General features: G+C 43.7%; 1 protein-coding gene across 2 annotated transcripts in view; it reads left to right on the top strand.

Annotated features, from left to right (window-relative positions):
* Positions 1-789: 789 nt before the first annotated feature.
* entpd6 (ectonucleoside triphosphate diphosphohydrolase 6) overlaps positions 790-24,258 on the top strand; it is a 57,004-nt gene continuing 33,535 nt past the window's right edge. The window contains exons 1-3 of one of the 2 annotated variants that reach the window (XM_080200135.1): positions 790-845; positions 4,188-4,479; positions 13,136-13,215. In XM_080200135.1, the coding sequence (XP_080056261.1) occupies positions 4,260-4,479; positions 13,136-13,215 (300 nt within the window). In that variant the 5' untranslated portion in view covers positions 790-845; positions 4,188-4,259. The remainder of the gene's footprint in view (positions 846-4,187; positions 4,480-13,135; positions 13,216-24,258) is intronic. The other variant, XM_080200136.1, reaches the window with a different exon arrangement.

Below are 24,258 nucleotides of genomic sequence, written 5' to 3' on the forward strand. Positions count from 1 at the left end.
CGAAACCAAGGCAGCTAATTGTGGAGAGATAAAAACACAGATCCTCAAGCAGCCAGGATTGGAGGAGTGCAGAAATCTTGGAGAGTTGTAGAACTAAAGCAAAATAGAGCAGTTGTTGGAAATAAAAACAGAAAATGCTCAGCAGATCAGGCAGCATCTGTGAAGAGAAACAGAATTAACAGTTCAGATCAATGATCTCTCATCAGAATTGAGGAAAGATAGAGACGTAAGAGTTTCTAAACCAGTGAAAGTGTGAACGAGGCAGGAGGAAAAAGGACTGTGAGGCAACAGCCAAAGAGAGTGAGTATAGGTATTGTACAGAAGCAAAGGTTGTGTCCAAATGAGGTAGGAATGACCACATAACAACCAGCCGACTACAACATGAAGGGATAAAGAAGACCACCCCAGCAAAAAATAGAAGTTGATGAAGGGAAAGTTCCAATCTCAAGTTGTTGAACTCAATTTTGAATCCAGAAAGCTGTAGAGTGCCGAGCCAGAAGATATAGTGCTGTTCCTGGAGTCTGCAAACATGACTATGAGTTACTTACCATTTTAATTCTCCCTCTTGCTGCCATACTGACCTTTCTCCTTGACCCGATACAGATTATGCACAGAGCTACAGAATATAATAAATTACATTAATGGGTTTTCTATACATGATGAGTCACAGATGTATAACAATATTAAAACATACACTATGTCAATGGGCTCAGAATGCTGGTGAAGCCGTTTGAGCCCAACCCGGGGCCGCATGCGCGGAGCCGGTCGCCGGGTGGGCGCGCACGCGCGGTCGGGTTCCGGTCGGCGGGGCTGACACCGGGGAGCGATGGCGGTGACTGGGCTCGGTAGGTGATTCAAGCGGCTGGAGGCGTTTTCGTTGAATGAGTTTCGGTTGGAAAGATGGTTCGGCAGCTCTCCGAGTTTCTCCCGCCGGTTTCATTCCCTCACAAAGTGTCCCATAAATACATGGCGTGTAACCTCGACCCCCATCCCCGACCCAGTCCTCACCCCCGATCCCCCCCCCCGATCCCCCCACCCCTCCACCCGATTCCCCCCACCCCTCCACCCGATCGCCCTCTACCCGATACGCCCCCCAACCTCCACCTTGATCCCCCCTCCACCCGATTCCCCCTCCCCACCCTCCACCCGATTTCCCTCCACCCGATTTCCCCCCACCCCACCCTCCACCCGATTTCCCCCCACCCCACCCTCCACCCTTTCACCCCCCCCCCCCCGGCCCCCCCCCATCCTTTCACCCCTCCCCCCCCGGCCCCCCCCCATCCTTTCACCCCTCCCCCCCCGGCCCCCCCCCCATCCTTTCACCCCTCCCCCCCCGCCCCCCCCCCCCCCATCCTTTCACCCCTCCCCCCCCCCCATCCTTTCACCCCTCCCCCCCCCCCATCCTTTCACCCCTCCCCCCCCGATCCTTTCACCCCTCCCCCCCCGGCCCCCCCCCGATCCTTTCACCCCTCCCCCCCCCGGCCCCCCCCCCATCCTTTCACCCCGGCCCCCCCCCCATCCTTTCACCCCTCCCCCCCCCCCATCCTTTCACCCCTCCCCCCCCCGGCCCCCCCCCCCCATCCTTTCACCCCTCCCCCCCCCCGGCCCCCCCCCCCATCCTTTCACCCCGGCCCCCCCCCCATCCTTTCACCCCTTCCCATCCTTTCATCGCACCCCCCCAATCCTTTCACCCTGGCCTCCCCCCCTCTCCCTCCCTCTCCCTCCCTCTCCCTCTCCCTTTGCAAAACGTGGTCCCGATCTTACCTCTTAAGCTTTGTAGCGCTTTACTCAGAATTAAATTGGCAGGGGAAAGGCGTTTTGCATCGCTTGTGTCAATCTCAGTCCTGATCAGTTTGGTTGGTAAAGTGTGCTATGTTCAACAGTTAACAGCTAGCCACTTCTGTAACTTAAGCAGCCAACTGTAGAGCCTTCTATGTGAATGTTGGCTCCCAGACTCCAAATAATCTTCAATGTCACTTTTTAGGATGCAGTAACACTGTTGAATTGTCCAAACTTGCGATTTCAACTGCGGAGATGGTCTGGAGGGTATACACTCAATTCAATTCATGTAACATTTCAATGCATCTTCAATTCAGTTTTAATGAAAAGGAAATAGTTGACAACCATACAGAGTTTACAAATTATCCCCAGTGCTGCTGTTCAATTAAAATACCTATTATGAGATTAACTATAAATCCTACCCTCGCCTTGCATATTTTTCATGTTTCATGCCAAGCTGCCTCCCGCTCACTAGATATTGCTTCTTGAAGAGTTTTGTATTAACTACTCACATTAATTGCCTGAATTCCACATTATGTCATTTATTATTATAGCCCAATGTCATAATGCACGTTTCAATATTGTTATGCATTCTGTGACTCATCATGAATAGTGGTACAGTGGTTAGCACTGCTGCCTCACAGTGCCAGAGACCCAGGTTCAATTCCAACCTTGGGTGACTGTATGGCGTTCACACATTCTCCCCATGTCTATATGGGTTTATTCCAGGTGCTCTGGTTTCTTCCCACCCTCCAAAGTGTGTGGGTTAGGTTGATTGGCCATACTAAATTGCCCCTTAGTGACCCAAGATGTGTAGATTTGGGGGATTAGTGGGGTAAGTATGTGAGGTTATGGGGATAGGGGCTACGTGGGATTGTTGTTGGTGGAGGTTTGATGGCAACCTTCTGCACTGTTGGGATTCTATCTATAATTTATTCTGTGCCATGACTTTGTGCATAATCTGTCTTTGCCACCATTATGTCAGCTTTTCCTTTGTTGTAATAAGAGTGTTTCACAACTTGTGGGCTGTAAATTGGAGGTTATAGTCCCACTCCGTAGACTTGAACATGTAATCTAAACTGATATTCCAGGAGTGACGGAGTGCTGTACCGTCAATTGTTATTTTTCACATGAGATGTTAAACCTAGTAACCTTTTCCCCTCATAGATGGGCATAAACGCTTCTATAAAGAAGAACAGTGGATTAATCCCTGTTGTTTTGGTCACTATTGATCCCTCAAATAACATCACTCAAGCATCATTTTCAATTTCCTTTTGGGAAAACATGTCATCCAAAAAAATGGCACCTCTAACAGTGCTTCAATACTTCAGAGTGTCAACTTAGATTGTATGCTCAGGCTGTTGGAATGAAACTTGAAACCACCACTCGGAGGTGAGTGTGCTACCAATAGCCAAACTGGTAATCATCGAATCTGTACAGTGCAGAAGGAGGCCATTCAGCCCATCAAGTCTGCACTGACAATAATCCCACCAAGGCTCTATCCCCATAACTTCACGTATTTACCCCGCTAATCCCTCTAGTCTATGCATCCCGGGACAGTAAGGGGCAACTTAGCATGGCTAATGCATCCTTGGACTGCAAACACGGGGAGAATGTGCAAACTCCACACAGCCAGTGACCCGAGGTGGAAATTGAACCCGAGTCCCTGGAGTTATGAGGCAGCAGTGCTAACCACTGTGCCACCCATGTAATGTTGATCTTCCGGTTGTCAGTTGTTTAAAAAAAATGCCTTGGACACCAGCCAGACATTTTAAATTGATTGTTAATTCCCAAAGATTCCAATCAGAAAACCAAGAAGTTGATTATTTCCACTCTCAACTATTTGGCCAGTATAGAATGTAGTTCTGCCTGTGCAGGACCAAGTCTTTTATTTTGTTCTTTATTCATTCTTGTGATGTGGATGTTTCTTGCAAGGTTGGAGTTAATTGCCCATCCCAAATTTCCCTTGCACAATTCAGTGACGTGGCTTGCTATTTTAAGAGTAAACCAATTGAAGTAGGACTGGTGTCACATGTAGGCCAGACCAGGTAAAGGCGCAGAATCTGATACCTACATGTTTTTTAGCCAGTTGCACTGTTAGCACCGGTTTAGCTGTTTTGCCTCCACACCACCGCACATAATTCCATGGCTTAATTTGTCGTGCACTTTACTTTCCATGTGTGATCCAGCAGTGACTGCCTGAAATTATTGCTTTTTTATCTTACAAGTTGTGTTATCTGTGGGTTTTAACTTTTGTCCTCATTGATGAAAAATTTTGCAAAGTTGTGCAATAACTAGCTAGTTAAAGAAAAAGAGAAATTCCACTTTCTAGTTTAAGAAATATGTCTTTCTTATATACAAATATATATTCAAAATTGGTTAATTGTTTAAACTGACTTTTATTACAGATTCCATAGTGGCTTATGCATAATTTGCATGAATCTACAGCAAAGAAAATATGTATTTAACTTTTGGGAACCATGAAGGTACCAAAGGTTGCATATGTGTTTGTCCTTATCATATGCCTGCTCATATACTTGTATCTAAAGAAACCTTTTCAAAGTATACAAAATGGACTTGGATTCACCATGCAGACAGCATTCAAACAGCCTACCCCTCAAGACTTTTATGGAATTATGTTTGATGCTGGCAGTACTGGGACACGCATCCATGTCTTCAAGTTTACCAAGATGCCAAGCGGTAGGTTTTCATTTCCAGTTATTTTGAAAAGTGGCGAAAATGCAGCGTTGATACTGAGAAGTACAATCCCTCCTTATAATACTTTCTACTGCATTTTATGGTAATAATGCTACTTGTCTGCATAATCTTGTCACTTAGATCAATAACTTTGCAAGATTCAGATTATAGTATTTTAAAGTGATGTGCAGGAACAGAGACTGGATTCACATAGAACATAGAACATTACAGCGCAGAACAGGCCCTTCGGCCCACGATGTTGCGCCGACCAGTTAAAAAAAAACAATGACCCACTAATCTAAACCAATCCCTTTTCGTCCATAAACCTATCCACGGATCTCTTAAACGCCCCCAAACTAGGCGCATTTACAACCGCAGCAGGCAGGGCATTCCAATCCCTCACCACCCTCTGGGTAAAGAACCTACCCCTGACATCCGTCCTATAACTACCACCCCTTAATTTAAAGCCATGCCCCCTCGTGCTAGCTTTCTCCATCCGAGGAAAAAGGCTATCACTATCCACCCTATCTAAACCTCTAATCATCTTATATGTTTCAATAAGATCCCCTCTTAGCCGCCTTCTTTCTAGCGAAAACAACCCCAAATCCCTCAGTCTCTCCTCATAGGACCTCCCCTCCATACCAGGCAACATCCTGGTAAACCTCCTCTGCACCCTCTCCAAAGCCTCCACATCCTTCTTGTAATGTGGGGACCAGAACTGCACACAGTACTCCAAGTGCAGCCGCACCAGAGTTGTGTACAGTTGCAACATGACGCCGCGACTCCTAAATTCAATCCCCCTACCAATAAACGCCAAGACACCGTATGCCTTCTTAACAACCTTATCTACTTGATTCCCAACTTTCAGGGATCTATGTACACATACACCTAGATCCCTCTGTTCATCCACACTATTCAAAGTCCTCCCGTTAGCCCTATACTCAACACATCTGTTATTCCTACCAAAGTGAATCACCTCACACTTCTCCGCATTAAACTCCATCCGCCACCTCTCGGCCCAGCTCTGCAACCTGCCTAAGTCTCCCTGCAAACTATGACACCCTTCCTCACAATCTACCACACCTCCGACTTTGGTGTCATCAGCAAATTTACTAATCCACCCAGCTATACCCTCATCCAGATCATTAATAAAAATTACAAACAGCAGTGGCCCCAAAACAGATCCCTGAGGCACACCACTCATAACCGAACTCCATGACGAATATTTACCATCAACCACCACCCTCTGTCTCCTATCTGCTAGCCAATTCCTGATCCAATTTCCTAGACTACCCTCAATCCCATACATCTGCATTTTCTGCAGAAGCCTACCATGGTGAACCTTATCAAACGCCTAAGTAAAATCCATATATACCACGTCAACTGCCTTACCCCCATCCACCTCTTTGGTCACTTTCTCAAAAAAGTCAATAAGGTTAAAAGGCACGACCTACCCGCTACAAAACCATGCTGACTATCTCCAATCAATTTATTACTCTCCAAATAACTATAAATCCTATCCCTAATAATTTTTTCTAAAACCTTGCCCACAACAGAAGTAAGACTCACCAGTCTATAATTCCCGGGGAAGTCTCTGTTCCCCTTCTTAAACAATGGGACAACACTCGCTATCCTCCAATCCTCCGGTACTATACCAGAGACCAATGACGACCTGAAGATCAGAGCCAGAGGCTCTGCAATCATCTCTCTTGCCTCCCAGAGAATCCTAGGGTAAATCCCATCCAGACCAGGGGACTTATCTATTTTCAAACCCTCTAGAATATCCAGCACATCCCCCTTATCAACTGCAATACTGTCTATTTTACACCCCTGCAACCCAGTGTCCTCCTCAGCTATATTCATGTCCCCCTGCGTGAACACTGAAGAGAAATATTGGTTCAATGCCTCACCAATCTCTTCCGGTTCCACACACAATTTCCCTCTACTGTCTGTAACTGGCCCTAATCTTGCCCTAACCAACCTTCTGTTCTTGACATACCTATAGAATGCCTTAGGATTCTCCTTAATCCTATCTGCCAAAGTCTTCTCATGTCCTCTTTTAGCCCTTCTTAACTCACTCTTCAACTCCCTCCTAGCCAATCTAAAGCTTTCTAATGCACTACCTGAGCCCTCAAGCCTCATCCGAACATAAGCCTCCTTTTTCTTTTTAACCAACGAAACAACTTTTTTAGTGCACCACAGTTCCCTAGCCCTACCAAATCCTCCTTGCCTGACAGGGACATACCTATCACGGACTCGCAGTAGCTGCTCCTTGAAAAAACTCCACATTTCGGACGTTCCCAGTCCCTGTAATCTCCTAGTCCAACCTATGCTTTCTAATTCTCTCCTAATAGCCTCATAATTACCCTTTCCCCAGCTAAAACTACTGACCTGAGGTTCATGCCTATCCCTTTCCATCACTAAGGTGAACGTAACCGAATTGTGGTCACTATCACCAAAATGCACACCAACTTCCAAGTCTAGCACCTGGTCTGGCTCATTTCCCAGCACCAAATCCAATATAGCCTCACCTCTAGTTGGCCTATCTACATACTGAGTCAAAAAACCTTCCTGCACGCTTTGTACAAAAACTGACCCCTCTAACAAGCTAGAGCTATAGCAATTCCAATCAATATTAGTAAAGTTAAAGTCCCCCATAACAATTACCCTATTACTTTCACTCCTAACCAGGATCGTCTCCGCAATCCTTTCCTCAACCTCTCTAGAACTTTTAGGAGGTCTATAAAAGACTCCCAACAGGGTGACCTCCTCTCCTATTTCTAATCTCCGCCCATACTACCTCAACAGACAAGTCCTCATCAAACTTCCTCTGTGACACTGTGATACAGTCCTTGACCAATAATGCTACCCCTCCCCCCCTTCTACCTCCTTCTCTACTCCGACTAAAGCATTTGAACCCCGGGACCTGCAACAACCATTCCTGACCCTGCTCTATCCATGTCTCTGAAATGGCCACAATATCAAAGTCCCAGGTACTGATCCACGCTGCAAGTTCATCCACTTTATTGCGAATACTCCTCGCATTAAAGTATACACATTTCAAACCCTGCTCCGCCCCACCCCCACGATGCTGTGCATTGCAGTCCCCATCTATGCCCCCCTCACTTTCACCCCCTCTACTCAGGATCCCAACCCCCCTCCGAATCAGTTTAAACCTCCCTGCATAGCCTTTGCAAATTTACCCCCCAGGATATTTGTTCCCCTCTGATTCAGGTGTAGACCATCACTCTTATAGAGGTCCCACCTTCCCCAGAATGAGCCCAATTGCTCAAGTACCTGAACCCCTCCCTCCTGCACCATCCCCTCAGCCACGAGTTCAAACTTTCCCTCTCTCTATTCCTCTCTACACTATCCCGTGGCACAGGCAAGAGTCCGGAGATAACCACTCTCTCTGACTTGGCCTTTAGTTTCCACCCCAACTCCATAAATCTCTGCTTAATATCCCCTTCCCTTAACCTCCCTATGTCATGCGTCCCCACATGAACCATAACTTGGGGTTGATCTCCCTCTCCCCTAAGAGTCCTGAATACCCTTTCCGATACATCCCAGTCCCCAGCCCCTGGTAGGCAACACACCAGCCCTGAGTCCCTACCATTACTTCCGACTCTCCTATCCGTCCCCTTAACTGTGGAGTCCCCAATCACGAGGCCCAATCTTTTACATCCCCTAACCACCTGAGCTTTTACAATAGGCTCACCCCCAGAGACCTGCTCCCTTTGGCTATCCCCAGTTGATTCCTCCTCAACTGTAGCCTCCAGGACCGAAAACCTATTTTGGAGGGGAACAGCCCCAGGGGATTGTCCCCCCCACTTGCTTCTTTCCCCTCCTCCTGGCAGTGACCCAAGACTCATTTCTAGGAGTGACTATCTCCTTATAACTCCTATCGATGTCCGCCTCCGCCTCCCGAATTATGCGGAGTTCCTCTAATTCCACCTCCAGCTCCTTTACACACTCCTCCAGAAGCTGCAATCGAACACACTTCTTACAAGTAAAATCACCTGAAACACTACTGGAGTCCCTCACCACATACATCCCACAGGAGATGCAGCTTACTGCCTGAACTGCCATCCCTGAAACAATTACCAGCAGAAAAATAAAAATAAAAAAAACAAAAAAAAACTTACCCCACACTTATAATTTATGTTAGAGGAGGTGGGATTCTCTACCAGCGTAGAGGATTGGGTATCCTCTCTGCGCTAATTTATAGGGTTAGGGGCCCGAGAAAAAAAAACTACAACTACCGGTAAGCGTCCTAGTGACGACTTCCGGTTTCTAACTAATTTAAAAAAAAACGCCGAAACATAACATTGTTATGATCTCCACAGGGACCGATAACTTAAAGAGAAATTCAAATTTCAAGCTAATAGTACGCAAAATAACATCTGGATTTCATGTTTTAAAACCTTTACTGTATCAAATGATTTAAAACACCATTGACTAAACACTTTACTTTTGTGTGCAACTTATACTTCAGACTTTTGTTTTACTTATCTCACACTTCTCCACAGAATTACAGTTTCTTTGTAAACAGTTCACAGTTGTTCCTGGCATCCAGTGAGTTGCTTCCTTCTTTCCCAACCAGGTAACACCTAACCCCAGAACTACTACTCACTGTGAGAGGTACGCTGCAGACTTCTTCATTTAGCTAAAGCAAGGCATGTCATCCAGTCTCGTTTAACTTTTTACAAACTTGGTCTTCAATCTGAGTGCAAGCCCCCACCTGTGTTCTGGATGGTGAACAATAGAGTCAGCATTTTCTCTTTTTTGGGTGCAGCCTGATTGGTTCTGTCGCTTGCTCTCTACTTCTCAGTTGGCTCCAGATTGCATAAAACAAAACTGCAACTGTCTGATACTCATGGGAAGCCTGCAACCTGGTCTCCAAATTGTTTCCTCTACCCTTTTTCCTGTGGCAACCAGAAACACATTAGCTTTGCAGCTAAGTAGAATGTTAATTAGCTATCCTTGATCCCAACTTTCTTTCATCTTAGAAGTAAAGTGATAGTTTACAGCAAAACTGTTTACAACTTTAATATCCATAATTCCTTACTGACTTTGCAAGAGTCAGAGTCTATTTATTGTGAGCTTAAAAATGGCTATAATTGTTCCCAATCATAGAATACCCTCTATTTTCTCCTCAATTTCTTCACATCCTTCCTCAATATTGAACCCAGAACTCAATGCAGTACTTCAGATAAGGTCTAATCAGTGCCTTGTACCAATTCATTGTGACCTCATTATTGTACTCAGTGCCCCAATTAATAAAACCTGGATACCATATGCTTTAGTAACTGCTCTGTCAACATGCCCTGCCTTCAAAGACTTCTGTACTTATGTATTAAAAATGGTGGTGCAGAATCTTCTGCAAGTAATCTGGGACAAAATTAATAGTGACGTGGATACATGTCGTGTAACTAAAGAAAGCCAACAGGGATTTGTTCAGGGAAAATCATGTTTAAGCTAACTTGTTGGAGCTTTTAAAACTGGTAGCAGAGAAGTTGATGAGGTGCCGTTGATGTGGTGTTTATGGACTTCCATGAGGCAGTGCCACACAACAGACTTGAGAGCAAAGATATGGCTCATAGAATGAAAGGGACAATAGCAACATGAAAACAAAACTAATTGAGTGACAGGAAACAGAGAGTAGTGGTTAATGGATGTTTGTAAGGAACATAGGAGCAGCAGTAGGATATTCAGCCCATCAAGACTGCTCCGCCATTCAGTATAATCATGGCTAATTACCCACTTCAATGCATTTTCCCCACACTATCCTCACATCCCTTTATGTCATTGGTGTTTAGAAATCTGTCAATCTCTACTTTAAACATACTCTGTGACTGAGCTGCCATAGCCCTCGGGTAGAGAATTTCAGAGATCCACAACTTGCATGTCTCCCTGTGTCTGTGTGGGTTTCCTTCGAATGTTCTGGTTTCCTCTCACAATCTGAAAGATGTGCTAGTTAAGTGCATTGGCCATGCTAAATTCTCCCTGAATGTACCCGAACAGGTGCCAGAGAGTGATGACTGAAGGATTTTCACAGTTACTTCATTGCCGTGTTAATGTGAGCTTATTTCTGGCACTAATAGATAAACAAAACCAAACTTCTTGAGTAAAAATAAATTCTTCTCATCTCAGTCCTAAGTGATTCTCCTTTTATATTGAAATTGTGTCCTCTGGTTCTGGATTCCCCAAACAGGGGAAACGTTTTACCTACATCTACCCTGTCTATCCTTCAAATATTTTGTAGGTTTCAGTGAGTTCACCTCTCATTCTTTGAAATTCTGGTTAACCTTCATTGAACTCCCTCTGCAGCAATAGTATCCTTCCAGTGGGAAGGAACCAAAACTGCACATTATATCTCAGGCGTGGTCTAACCAAAGTTCTATACAATTGAAGCAGGCCTTTGTTACTCCTGTACTCAAATCCTCTTGCGATAAAGGTTAGTATACCATTTGCGTTCTTAATTGCTTGCTGCATCTGCATGTTAACTTTCAGTGATTTATTGACCAGGAAAACCAAGGTCCCTTTGTACACCTGCACTTTCTGATCTCTTGCCATTCAGGAAATATTCTGCACATCCGTTCCTCCTATCAAAGTGGATAACCTCATAATTTTCCACATTATATTCCAGCTGCCATGTTCTTGCCCACTCACTATGTCGTTCTAAATTCTCTTGAAGTCAGTTCGTATTTTCCTCACAACACACATTCCCATCTAGTGTTGTGTCATCCGTGAATTTTGAAATATTGCATTTAGCCCCTATATCCATTTCATTCATATATATTGTGAATAGCTGGGACCCCAAGTACTGATGCTTGTGATACCCAACTACTGACAGCCTGTCAATGTGAGAATGACCTGTTTATTCCAACTGTTTGCTTCTTGCCTGTTTGCCAATCTTTAATTCATTTTAATTCATACCGGTACATTACCTTTTATCTCATGCTTTAATTTTGCTAATTGACTTCCTGTGGGGGAACTTTATCCAAAGTCTTCTGAAAATCCTAGTATACTATGTCCTCCCTTTCTATCAATTCTGTTAGTAACATCCTCAAAAAACTCCCACCAGGTTCATCAAACATGATTGCCCATTCATAAATCCATATTGACTGTGCCAGTCAGACCATTATTAGTTTGAGCTGGAGGAAGGTTTGTGGTGGAATTCCCCAGATTGTCAATGCTGGGATCCTTGCTCTTCCTAACTTAAGTGACTTAGATCTTGGGCACAATTTCAAAAGATGTGTATAATATTAAAATTAATGTGACCTGCAATAAGGATAATGTAGAACTTGAAAAGGACATAGACAAGTAGTGGGATGGGTGGATCAGTAGCAGATGAAGCTCAGCACAGAGAAATCTGAAGTGATTCATTTTGGAAGGAAGAACAAGGAGACACAATATAAGAGGGTATAACTCTAAAAGGGGTTCAGGAGCAGAGTGCCTGGGTGTATATGGTATATGTGCATATATCGTCGAAGATGGCAGGACAGTTTGAGAGTATGATTAGTAAAGCATACAGCATCCCAGTCTTCATTAAAGGGGCGTAGAATACAAGAGCAAGAAGGTTATGGTGAACTTGTCAAAGACGTTAGTTTCGCTCAGCTAGAGTGTTGTGTCTAGTTCCAGGTGTTACATTTGAGGAAAGATTTGAAGGCATTGGAGAGAGTGCAGAACAGAGTCACGAAAATGGTTTCAGGGATGAGGAACTTCAGTTATGGAGGTAGATTGGAGAAGTTGGGACTGTTTTAAAGAAGAAAAGACTAGAAGGAGATTGGATAGAGAGATTAAAAATCATGAAGTATCTGGATGGAGTAGATAGGGAGAAACTGTTCCCACTCATGAAAGGATCAAGAACGAAAGGGCACAGGTTTAAAGTAATTGACAAAAAAAACAAAAGTGACATGAGAGTACTTTTTTTTTCACACAGCAAGTGGTTAGATTCGGGACGGGACTGCACTGCCTAAGTGTGCATTGGAGACAGATTCAATCAATACATTCAGAAGAAAATTACACTGTTGTCTGAAAACGAAGAATGTGCAGGATTACTGGAAGAAGACCAGTGTCTGGTACTAGGTGAATTGTTCATTTGAAGAGCAGGTGTAGATATGATGGGCAGAATGACCTCTAGCACTTTAACAATCATGTGATCATTAGTCCAGTCCTCTAGAATACTAGCCCCCAAGTAACATAACCAATAACCTACCATGCACAATTGGAGGGGCCACCTTTGAGACAGTAAACCAAGGTCCCTCTGCCCTTTCAGATGGATGCAAGAGACTCCATCATACTACTTCAAAGAAGAGCAATGGAGTTGTCCCTTTGTTTATTTAATGCTGATCAATTTGTTTGCTAGCATTTCACAGCCTAATTTTCATCATATAAATTTAGAACTTTTTTTTAAAGCTTTCCAGCATCTATCATGCAGAGCACCTGGCTTTAAATGTGTTTCCTATTATGCAAATTAAATACATTTACTACCTAGATCTGAAAACTGAAAAATCAACTCAATATACTTGGGTCTTTTAAATATGTCAGATGAAACAATTGTAATTATATTTTACTGCATGCTCACCGAATTGAGATGAATCTCAGTTTAGAGAAGTCCAATCATTTAATTTTCTATATTTGTGATTCTTTTCAGCAGAATCTCCTAAACTTGCACATGAGACTTTCAAAGCCTTGAAGCCAGGATTGTCGGCATATTCTGATGAACCTCATTTGGTATTACTTACTTTTTCTTACCAGCAAATAAAATGTTACCAGTAACTCAGCTTATGACGTAAATTGTGATGAGAAATGCTATAACCATTCAGCAGGTCAACCAACACCTATGGAGAGAGAAGCAGAATCAGTCTTGATGACCTTTCCTTAGAATCAGAGCATATTAGATATGGACAGTTTGTTGCAAGGCTAAAGGAGTTGGCAACAGAAAAGATCTAAGTAGTCGCAGCAGAATTGTGGGGGGGTGGTGTAAAATGGAGAAGAAGGTTTCCATGTTCCATGAATGATGAGGAAGGAAATCAAGTAAATCCCAGACATATTGAACACCCAACCCTAAGCACCAGCTTAAGTCTCTGCCATACCCAGAGGAACTGGTGCAATATCCTTCATTACCATGTGTTCACTCTCTGTTAAGGCTGGAAGGCTGTAACATGTCTAATAGAAAAGTGAGGTGCTGTTCCTTGAGGTTCTGTTGAATTTGGTGATTGAAACAGTACAGGAGGCCGAAGACATTCAGATTGGAGTGGAAGTGTGTTGGAGAAATAAGTTGGCCAGTACCAGAAGCACAGTTGCATTTGCAGACAGAATTGAGGAAGTTATCAAAATAATGAGTTTAGTGCTGTACAACATAGAAAAATGCAAAGTAATGTTCTGATTGTGATGTTTCTCTTCAATTAAGAAACCATCAACCTGAAGATTATAGGATGAACAGCAAGAATTTCGAGATTTTGGGGTAACAGGTTACAAAGCAGTAGAAAAAATTTTGAATTTAATGCATCTTGATTTGAGCTGTAGGAGGATAAACCGATAGCCACAGCTCGCATTTATTATAGAGTCTTTGAAGTAGTAAGTAATATGTCCTCGGGTACTTCAGAAGAGTGAAAGCAGGCTAAAATTGATACCGAGCTTAAAAAAAAAGCCAACTGAGTGTTTGGTCAAAGAAGTAGGTTTTAATCCAAATATACAAAGGAGGTGATGGGTGGAAAGACAAAGAGGTTATGGAATTCCAGAGCCTAAGCACCTGGACCATCGCCGATGATAGGAATGGGCGATGCACGTGAGCAGTGGAGGAACATAGAGTTCTCAGAATGTTAGTCATAGAATCTTGCAGGAAAAATAAGAGGTCATTTGGCTAGTTGTGCCTGGGCCAGCTATTTGAAATAGCTGTCCAAATTAGACCCACACCCCAACTTTCTCTCCATTACCCTGCAAAGTAGTCCTCCTCCAAACGCATGCAAACTGCCTTTTAAAGGTTCCTATGGAATTGACAGGAAATGCATTCTGAACTTTAGCAGCACTTCTGTGATAACACCCTCCTCACTTTCCATCTGTTTCTTTTGACTATTACTTTCAATTTGTGATCTCTAGCTGCCTATCGCCATGTCAGAGGAAGCTATTTCTCCCTGCTCTAACAAAATCTCTCATAATTTTGAATATCTCCATTAGCACCTCCATTGCTCAAAGGTGAATACTCCTAATTTCTTGTAGCTGAAGCCTCTCATCCCTGTTCTGACCTGGAAGTCTCCTGTATCTTCTCCAAGGCATTCTCCCCTCCACCTACTCCTTTTAACCGTTTGTACTGCTCTGCATGATCTTTTTTCATTCTCCCAGCCATCATCAATTTGAAGAGGAGCCTGACTGTGCCTTGGAAGCAATATGTTACAGCACAAGCAGTTAAATCATAAACACATATTTCAGTACCAGTCAGACAAGCATAGAAAGACTCCAAAAACATGTAAAATTGCACTTACAGTCAGATAAAATTGTCCAGCAACTAACTTGTAAAAAGCGCATGAACCCACTTAAATCCTTCTGGCCTTTTCACAATGTGTTTAGTTGTGCAAGTTTAAGACAGCACAGACTGGAATGTGGGAGGCAAAAATGGAAGCACTGCCATCAAATCTGCATTGCACACAATGCACAGTGCCTCCTTCACCAGTAGTTGTGTGGTGCAGTCTCCTTGGCCAAGATAGCGCTGGACCAACTTAATGTCAGAAGTGCGTGCATGCATCTTTGAGCCAATTTTGAGTTTTATGAGGCTGACAAACAACTGAAATGGGTACTACAAAGCATTCTCCAAGGCCTTCACGACACACAACAATGCAGAATTGCTGAGCAGAGACTAATAGCCAAGTTCTGCACACATGGGGACGGCCTCAACCGGGATCTTGGGTTCATGTCACACACTGGGCTTGCAAAATCTCACTAACTGTCTTGGCTGGAGACAATACAAATCTCTTTAACCTGTGCTTAACCCTCTCTCCACTCACATTGTCTGTACCTTTAAGACTTGATTGCCTGTAAAGACTCACATTCCAACCATTATTTTGTAAATTGAGTTTGTATCTTTATATGCCCTGTTTGTGAACAGAACTCCCACTCATTTGACGAAGAGGCAGCGCTCCGAATGTTTGTGGCTTGTGCTACCAAATAAACCTGCTGGACTTTAACCTGGTGTTGTGAGACTTCTTGCTGGATCAAATTACACAGAGTAAAGACCTTGAATTGCTCTCTGACAGGGAGGATCACACTTCAGCAAACTGTTGGCTGTGACGTTCCTCCAAGGGGATCAGTCAGAAATCTAATTTGACTCATTTGCAATGCAAATAAGCACTGCTGGTTTTGGCCAGGAACCAGACTATAGTTGATAAATCAGTATGACCAGTGTGACAGACACAAGTTGCAAAGGAGATTGAGGATGGGCTGTATGCTTGACAAGGTTATTTTTTAAAAAATAAACAGCTGAATAACAGATTAGAACATAGTCAGAAGTCGCACAACACCAGGTTAAAGTCCAGCAGATTTATTTGGAATCACGAGCTTTCGGAGCACTGCTCCTTCCTTGGGCAAGTCTGGACTCACAAGTAACAATGGCAGGACAGGTGTCATGTTACACTTGTGGAATGGAGCTTTTGGATGCCAAGAAAATCCAGGATAAGCATGTCTGCAGGAAGTGTAAGGGGCTAAAGGAATTCCAGATTCGGGTTATTGATCTGGAAGCTGAATTGCAGACAATGTGCAACACAAGGGAACGGGAGAAATACCTGGACACTTTGTTCAAGAGAAAGGATCCACCTCCTAGAAGATGATCATCTGTTATGGTCAGCAGTGAGGGTCAGGGGGATGTGTCCGTGAGTGAGGCAGTAAAGGGACCGAGCTGACAGCAGTGGAGGAACCTCAGACTTAGCAGTGGTTAAATAGGTTTGAGATGCTCACAACCTGTGTGGATGGAGGGGAGATCTGCAAGATGAATGAACAGGCTGGCCATAGCACCATGATAGATGAAGCCATTTAAGCAGGAGGGCAAACAGGAATGAAGTTATAATAGAGGCAAGTATTTTGAGAGTGATTAACACTATTTTTTGCAGCAAAAAATGAGAGCCAGATGGCTGTGTTGCCTGCCCATTGCCAGGGTGGGACATCTGCACAGAGCTGGAAGGGAATGTGCAGTGGCAGGGAGAGGATCCAATTGCTGTGGTCCGTATAGGTACATACACGGGGTGGGGGTTGGGGGTGTGTGGGGGGGGGGGGGGGGTTGAGGGTGGGTGGGAGGGGGGTGGAGGGGTTGAGGGGAGGGTGGGTGGGGGGAGGGCAGTTGTGGGGGGTTGGGAGGTTGAGGGGTTTGGGGGGGGTGGGGGGAGGGCGGTTGGGTGGGGGTGGATGGGGTTGTGGGGCCGTGACATTAGCATGAAGATGGCTGGCTGGCAGAAACCTAAGTATGCATAAATTGACTGATTGGCAAGGTGTGATTAGTGGAGTCCTTGAGTCTGTACTTGGGCCTCAACTTCTGCAGTGACTTTGATGACGGGAGATAGGTTGAGTGAGGCAAAAATCTAGCAGAAGAATTGTAATGTTGGAAAATGTGAAGTTGTTCACTTTTGCAGGAAGAATAAGAAGCAGAGAGCATCACTAAAATGAAGCATGACTGCAGAATTCCAAAGCACAGAGAAAGCAGATGTTCCCATGTGTTGTCTCAAGATGTTAGTATGCAGGTTCAGCAAGTAATTAAGAAGGCTCATGGAATGTTTTCCTTTACTATGAGAGGAATTGAACATGAAAGAGAGGGTGTTATGCTTCAGTTATGCAGGGCATTGGTGAGACCACATTTTGAATACTGTGTGCAGTTTTGGTCTCCTTATTTAAGGTACGCTGCATTGGAAGTGATTCAGAGAAGGTTTACTGGATTGATTTTTGGAATGAGTGTGTTATGAGGAAAGGGAAGGTCGTGTCTGACAAATCTGTTAGAGTTCTTTGAGGAGGTAACAGGAAAGTTAATAAAGGAGAACCAGTGGACATGGTTTATTTAGATTTCCAAAAGGTCTTTGACAAGGTGCCGCATAGGAGACTGTTAAATAAGTTAAGAACCCATGGTGTTAATGGTAGATCCTGGCATGGATAGAGGACTGGCTGACCGGCAGAAGGCGGGGATAAAGGGGTCTTTTTCAGGATAGCAGCCGGTGACTAGTGATGTGCCTCAGGGGTCGGTGCTGGGACCACAACCTTTCGCAATATACATTAACGATTTGGAAGAAGGGAATGAAAGCACTGTTACTAAGTTTTCAGATGATATAAAGATATGTAGAGGGACAGGTAGCATCGAAGACGTGGGGGAAGGGCTGTAGAAGGACTTGGACAGATTAGGAGAGGAGGCAAAGAAGTGGCAGATGGAATACAGTGTGGGAGAGTGTGAGGTTATGAACTTTGGAAGGAGGAATGAAGGCATAGACTATTTTCTAAATGGGGAAATACTTAGGGAAATCAGAAACACAAAGGGACTTGAGAGTCCCTGCTCAAGATTCTCTTAAGGTTAACGTGCAGGTTCAGTCGGCAGTTAGGAAGGCAAATGCATTGCTAACATTCATGTCGAGAGGGCTGAAATACAAGGTCAGGGATGTACTTCTGAGGTTGTATAAAGCTCTGGTCAGACCCCATTTGGAGTATTGTGAGCAGTTTTGGACCCCTTATCCAAGGAAGCATATACTGGCCTTAGAAAGGGTCCAGGGGAGGTTCACCAGAATGATCCCTGGGATGAAGAGCTTGTCGTATGAAGAACAGTTGAGGACTCTGGGTCTATATTCATTGAAGTTTAGAAGGATGAGGAGGGATCTTATTGAAACTTACAGATCCTGTGAGGCCTGGATAGAGTGGACATGGAGTGGATGTTTCCACTGGTAGGAAAAACTAGAACCAGAGGGTACAACCGCAGGCTGAAGGGACGATCCTTTAAAAGAAAGATGAGGAGGAATTTCTTCCGCCAGAAAGTGGTGTATCTATGGAACTCTTTGCCGCAGAAGGCTGTGGAAGCCAGGTCATTGAGTGTCTTTAAGACAGAGATAGATAGGTTCTTGATTAATAAGGGGATCAGGGTTATGGGGAAAAGGCAGGAGAATGGGGATGAGAAAAATATCAGCTATGATTGAATGGCAGAGCGGACTCAGTGGGCCAAGTGGCCTAATCCTGCTCCTATGTTTTATGGTCTTATGGAAAGATTGGACAAATTGAGCTTGTTTCCACTGGAATTTAGAAGAATGAGGGATATTAGGTCCTGAACAGTCTTGACAAGGTTTCCTCCAGTGGGTGAGGGTGAGCCCAGAACTAGGGACACTGTTGTAAAATTGGGAGTCACCCTTTTTGGACACACAAGAGAATTTTTTTTCTGAGGGTTGCGTGACTTTGGATCTTAGAAGGTGATGGAGGCAGGGTCATTGAACATTTTTAATGTGGAGGTAGATAGATTCTTGTTAGGCAAGGGAATCAAGGGTTATCAGGAAAGTTGGAATATGGAATTCAAAGGAATTCTTATTGAATAGTGGGACAGGCTCAAGGGGCCAAATGGCTTAGTTCTGCTCCTATTTTGTATGTTTATACATTCAGAAGATTACGGTCTTGCCTAAAGGTTTATCCTATTTAAGCAACACTGACAGAACTCATAAAACCAAGTTGAACATTTGTCTTCTGGTCAGTTACTCTGATCTTGTCTGCCCATTCTCAGTTATATCCGACATTTATTTGAAATGCTTTTAAAACCTGCTTCTATCGAGGTTTATGGTCCGCTTGCCTTTGAATTATTTGTTGATTATCCATTGCTGTTCCATTTTATGCACCTTATTTGAAAATTATGCCCAGCAAGGTTGCCGTTGCAACTGTTGGTTTACAGTTTGTTGATCTAAAATCAGTATGCCCATTGTTTAAATCCCTTTGCATACAACCTCAGATTTTTGCCAAGAAAAACTGAACAAACTTAATTAGTTTTCAGTAAGGTTTGCATTTATATCACATCTCACTCTACCTCAGGGCATCCTAGTACTTTCCAGCAAATGAAATACTTCTGAAATACTGTCACTGTTGTAACATAGAGAAACCATGGCAACCAATTTGCACTCACCAAGGTCCCATAAGCAGCAATATAATGACCCGATTTTAAAAAGAATGCTGGTTGAAAAATAAATATTGATGAGGAGTGGGGGGAACCTCCCTGTTCTTCATTAGAATGATGCCATAAGGTATTTAATAGATTAGTGTCCCAATCTCAGAAAAAGGTGTTTCCTCAAAGTGGTTCAAGAATTAATTATTTACCTTGTGTATGCAGTCCTCTTTTAATTTGAGTGGATCAATTTGAAAATTACCTAACAGACAAACTTAGGTCTTAAACAAGATAAAGGTTAGTCTTTTATAAAAACTACTATTGAAAGTTATTTAAATAAAGTGATTAAATGCAGATAAAGATTAAAAGCAGACAAAAATAGAAATATACTTAAAAATTAGATTTCAAATCAGACCTTGTGGGATATCATTGTGGGTCAGTTGCTTGAGTTCTTTCTTTCAGAATTGAAGGATTTAAAAATTGATATTTGATTTCACAATGGCTTTTGCCATCGGCAGTTTGGAGATTTGTCTTTGCAGATGTACTCGACAAGTCAGCAGGTCTTTGGGAGAGAGATTTCGTATTTCTCATTAATTCTGTGGTTATAGCACTTGCAGATTGCCTGGATTCTTTTTGGCAGATCTCCAATTAAGTTCTTAATATCTTCCTCTCTGTCCTCCCTTGGCCAAGAACCCTCTCTGAAATTATCTCTGAGTTCATCCTGAGGTTCTGCATGCAAAATGACTGTTTTCAAACAGATTTTATACAGCTCCAGAATTTAAAATGGCTGCTGTTAATTTTGATGAAGCATTGTTCCACCAGTCAAAGAAGTTAATTATGTTAAAATATTTTGAAGTATCTTCCTGTTTCCTGTTCCCTCAGAAGTGAAATGGCTGTTATTTAGACTTTGTAGAATTAAATGGGCGTCCCTGAAGGGGCCTTGGCATTTCTTAATGACTCTTCATAGCCAGCTTAGAGAGGTGAATCTGACAGTGTTTGAATAAGAAGGTGTCATGTTGTCTGTTCATACTTCCCATTTTGTAAATGGTTTTCAAACTCAATGTAAATGTTTAAAAATGAAATATGCTTTTAAAGCAGTTGTCCTTAAAACCTCTAATATCATAACTGTATACCTGTAACTTTAGTCATTATATTTGACATTTTGATTCATCATTCCCCAGAATTCTGCTGAAGTTTTACTCTAAACTTATTTTCCAGTTTTGTTTGTCCATATAATCCATAATCCTGACCCAGTCAAAAGCTTGGCTGATGCCTAAAGCTGCAACAAATTGTTTTTTTAACAGGATAGTACAGGAAAGGACAGAGTATTGATCACATTATTTTTTCTCAATACAAATCAAGTTGACTGGAAATGCTTCAATAAGATAGTCAGTCCATAACAACATTTTTAATATGTTTGCTAGCGTTCAACTTTGAAGAACCTAACATCATCGCCCAAATGGAATAGGCCTTTGTTTAAAGGCTGTTCTTGTTGATTAGATGTGCAGAATGGAAAAGTTATATTTGGGCTGGAATTTAGCACCGTGTTAGTGACAAAAGTTTGAATAGTCTGGCTTTGTGTGAAATACTGTATATTAAGAATTTTTTAATTAATGCATTTTGAATTTGGATAATCGTTTTTAGTAGCACTTTTGTGTAATATTGCCCCAGAAATGAATATCCTGGCATTTTCCTCTAGTTCAGAATCTGAGTTCACAAGTATGCAAACACTGAAAATTTTATACTCTAGTTCCTATCTCAGAGAAACTGCACAAGTGAGCCTTGTAAATTATCTCCGCGTTCTTCCCCTCCAAGTCTGTCATTGTCCTGACTTGTACATATTTCACAATTCTTTCATTGTCACGGGGACAAAATTCCAGAACTCCATAAACCAACAGCACTCTGGGGAGCATAAGAACATAAGAAATAGGAGCAGGAGTAGGCCATCTAGCCCTTCGAGCCTGCCCCGCCATTCAATAAGATCATGGCTGATCTGTTGTGGCTCAGTTCCACCTTCCCGCCCTCTCCCCATAACCCTTAATCCCCTCTCTTATCAAAAACCCATCAACCCGCGTCTTGAATATATTTAGCGAGGCAGCCTCCACCACTTCAACAGGCAGAGAATTCCAGAGATTCACCACCCTTTGAGTGAAGAAGTTCCTCCTCAACTCCGTTCTAAACCACCCCCCCTTATCTTGAGGCTGTGCCCTCTAGTCCTACTGTCCTTTCTGAGCGGGAAGAGCCTCTCCACCTCTATCCTATCCAACCCATTCATCATCTTATATGTCTCAATGAGATCCCCCCCATTCTTCTAAACTCTAACGAGTACAAGCCTAGTTTATTCAGCCTCTCCTCATAATTCAACCCCCTCAACTCCGGTATCAGCCTAGTAAACCTCCTCTGCACTCCCTCCAAGGCCAAAATATCCTAGAGTAAGTGCGGCGACCAAAACTGCACACAGTACTCCAGTTGCGGCCTCACCAGTACCCTGTACAGTTGCAGCAAGACCTCCCTACTTTTATATTCAATCCCCTTCGCTATAAAGGCCAGCATCCCATTTGCCTTCCTGACCACCTGCTGCACCTGCAGGCTGGGTTTTTGCGACTCATGCACAAGGACCCCGAGGTCCCTCTGCACTGTTGCCTGCTGCAGTTTTTCACCATGTAAGTAATAGTCCTTCCTACCATTATTCCTACCAAAGTGGACAACTTCACACTTGCTAACATTAAATTCCATTTGCCAGTTGCTGGCCCATTCGCCCAGCCTATCTAGATCCTTCTGCAGACTGTCCACACCCTCCGCACAATTTGCCGTTCCACCAATCTTGGTGTCATCAGCAAATTTCGACACCATACACTCGGTTCCCTCCTCCAGATCATCTATATAAATGGTAAATAGCGGAGGCCCCAGCACTGACCCCTGGGGCACTCCACTAGTCACCAACCGCCAATCCGAATAGCACCCATTGACCCCCATTCTCTGCCTCCTATTTGACAGCCAATCCTCTATCCATGCTAACACCCTACCCCCAACTCCATGCCCCCTAACCTTCTGTAATAACCTCTTGTGCGGCACCTTATCAAATGCCTTCTGAAAATCAAGAAACACCACATCTACCGGCTCTCCTCTATCCACCGCCCTAGACACATCCTCATAGAACTCCAATAAATTCGTCAGACACGACTTCCCCTTAAGGAAACCGTGCTGCATCTGCTCTATCAAACAATTCTCCTCAAGGTGCCTCACTATTTTCTCCTTGATCACGGATTCTAACATTTTACCTACAACAGACGTTAAACTAACCGGCCTATAATTCCCTGCCTTTTGCCTGCCACCCTTCTTAAACAACGGCGTAACATTAGCCATTTTCCAATCTTCCGGCACTTCCCTGGAATCCAGCGAGGTTTGGAAAATAATCATCAAGGCATCCACTATCACCTCCGCCATTTCTTTCAGAACCCTTGGATGCATTCCATCCGGTCCTGGGGACTTGTCCACAATCAGTCCCTCCAGTCTGTCAAGCACTGCCTCTCTAGTAACAATAATGTCATTCAGGCCCTCCACTCCTACTATCTTTCCATCGCTAACACCCGGCAAACTATTCACGTCCTCCTCCGTGAAGACCGAAACAAAAAAGCTATTCAAGGCCTCAGCCATTTCTCCATCCCCTACCACTAAGTCCCCCCTCTCATCCTCTAAGGGTCCAACATTCACCCTAGCCAGCCTCTTCCTTTTTATGTATTTACAAAAACTCTTACTATCCTTTTTTATATTTAGCGCTAGCCCAGCTTCATAGTTTATCCTACCCTTCTTTATCAACTTCTTCGTCATTCTTTGTTGACATTTAAACCTCTCCCAATCCTCTTCCCACCCACTACTCTTAGCTACTCTAAACGCATCCGCTTTTAATTTAATACTCTACCTCCTTCGTTATCCACAGCTGATTATCTCTCCTCCTACGACCCTTTTTAACCATCGGAATAAATTTCTGCTGAGCACCAAGAAAGCTCTCCTTAAAGATCCTCCACTGTTCCTCAGCAGACCTACCTTCCAATGTGCTCTCCCAATCAACATTCGCCAATTCCTCTCTCATCCTATTGTACTCCCCTCTGTTCAAACAAAGGACACAGGTCCGGGAACCCACTTTCTCCTCCTCCATCTGCATCAGAAACTCCACCGTACAATGATCACTCTTCCCAAGAGGATCTTTCACCACAAGGACCCTAATTCTACCTGCCTCATTACATAACACCAGATCCAAGATAGCTCGCTCCCTCGTCGGCTCCAACACACTGTTCAAGGAAACTAACCCGGCAGCATTCCAAGAACTCTTCCTCAAGCCAACCGCATCCAGCATGGGTCGACCAATCAATATGTAGATTGAAATCCCCCATAATTATCGCCGTTCCATTCCTGCACGCCGCATTTAATAGCCGCGTTAATAGCCCGCCCCACCTCCAGATCATTACTTGGGGGCCTATAGACGACACCCACCAGCGTCTTCCTCCCTTTGCTGTTCCTAATCTCCACCCACAACGATTCCACTTTCTGCTCTTTGGCTCCTATATCATCCCTTACTACCACCCTAATGCTATCCTTAATCAGCAGAGCTACGTCCCCCTCTTTTTCCTCCCACCTATCCTTCCTAAACACTTGATACCCCTGTACATTCAGCTCCC

This window comes from Carcharhinus amblyrhynchos, chromosome 12 (genome assembly GCF_965287045.1).
Source record: "Carcharhinus amblyrhynchos chromosome 12, sCarAmb.v2.hapA, whole genome shotgun sequence".
Classification (NCBI taxonomy): Eukaryota; Metazoa; Chordata; class Chondrichthyes; order Carcharhiniformes; family Carcharhinidae; genus Carcharhinus; species Carcharhinus amblyrhynchos.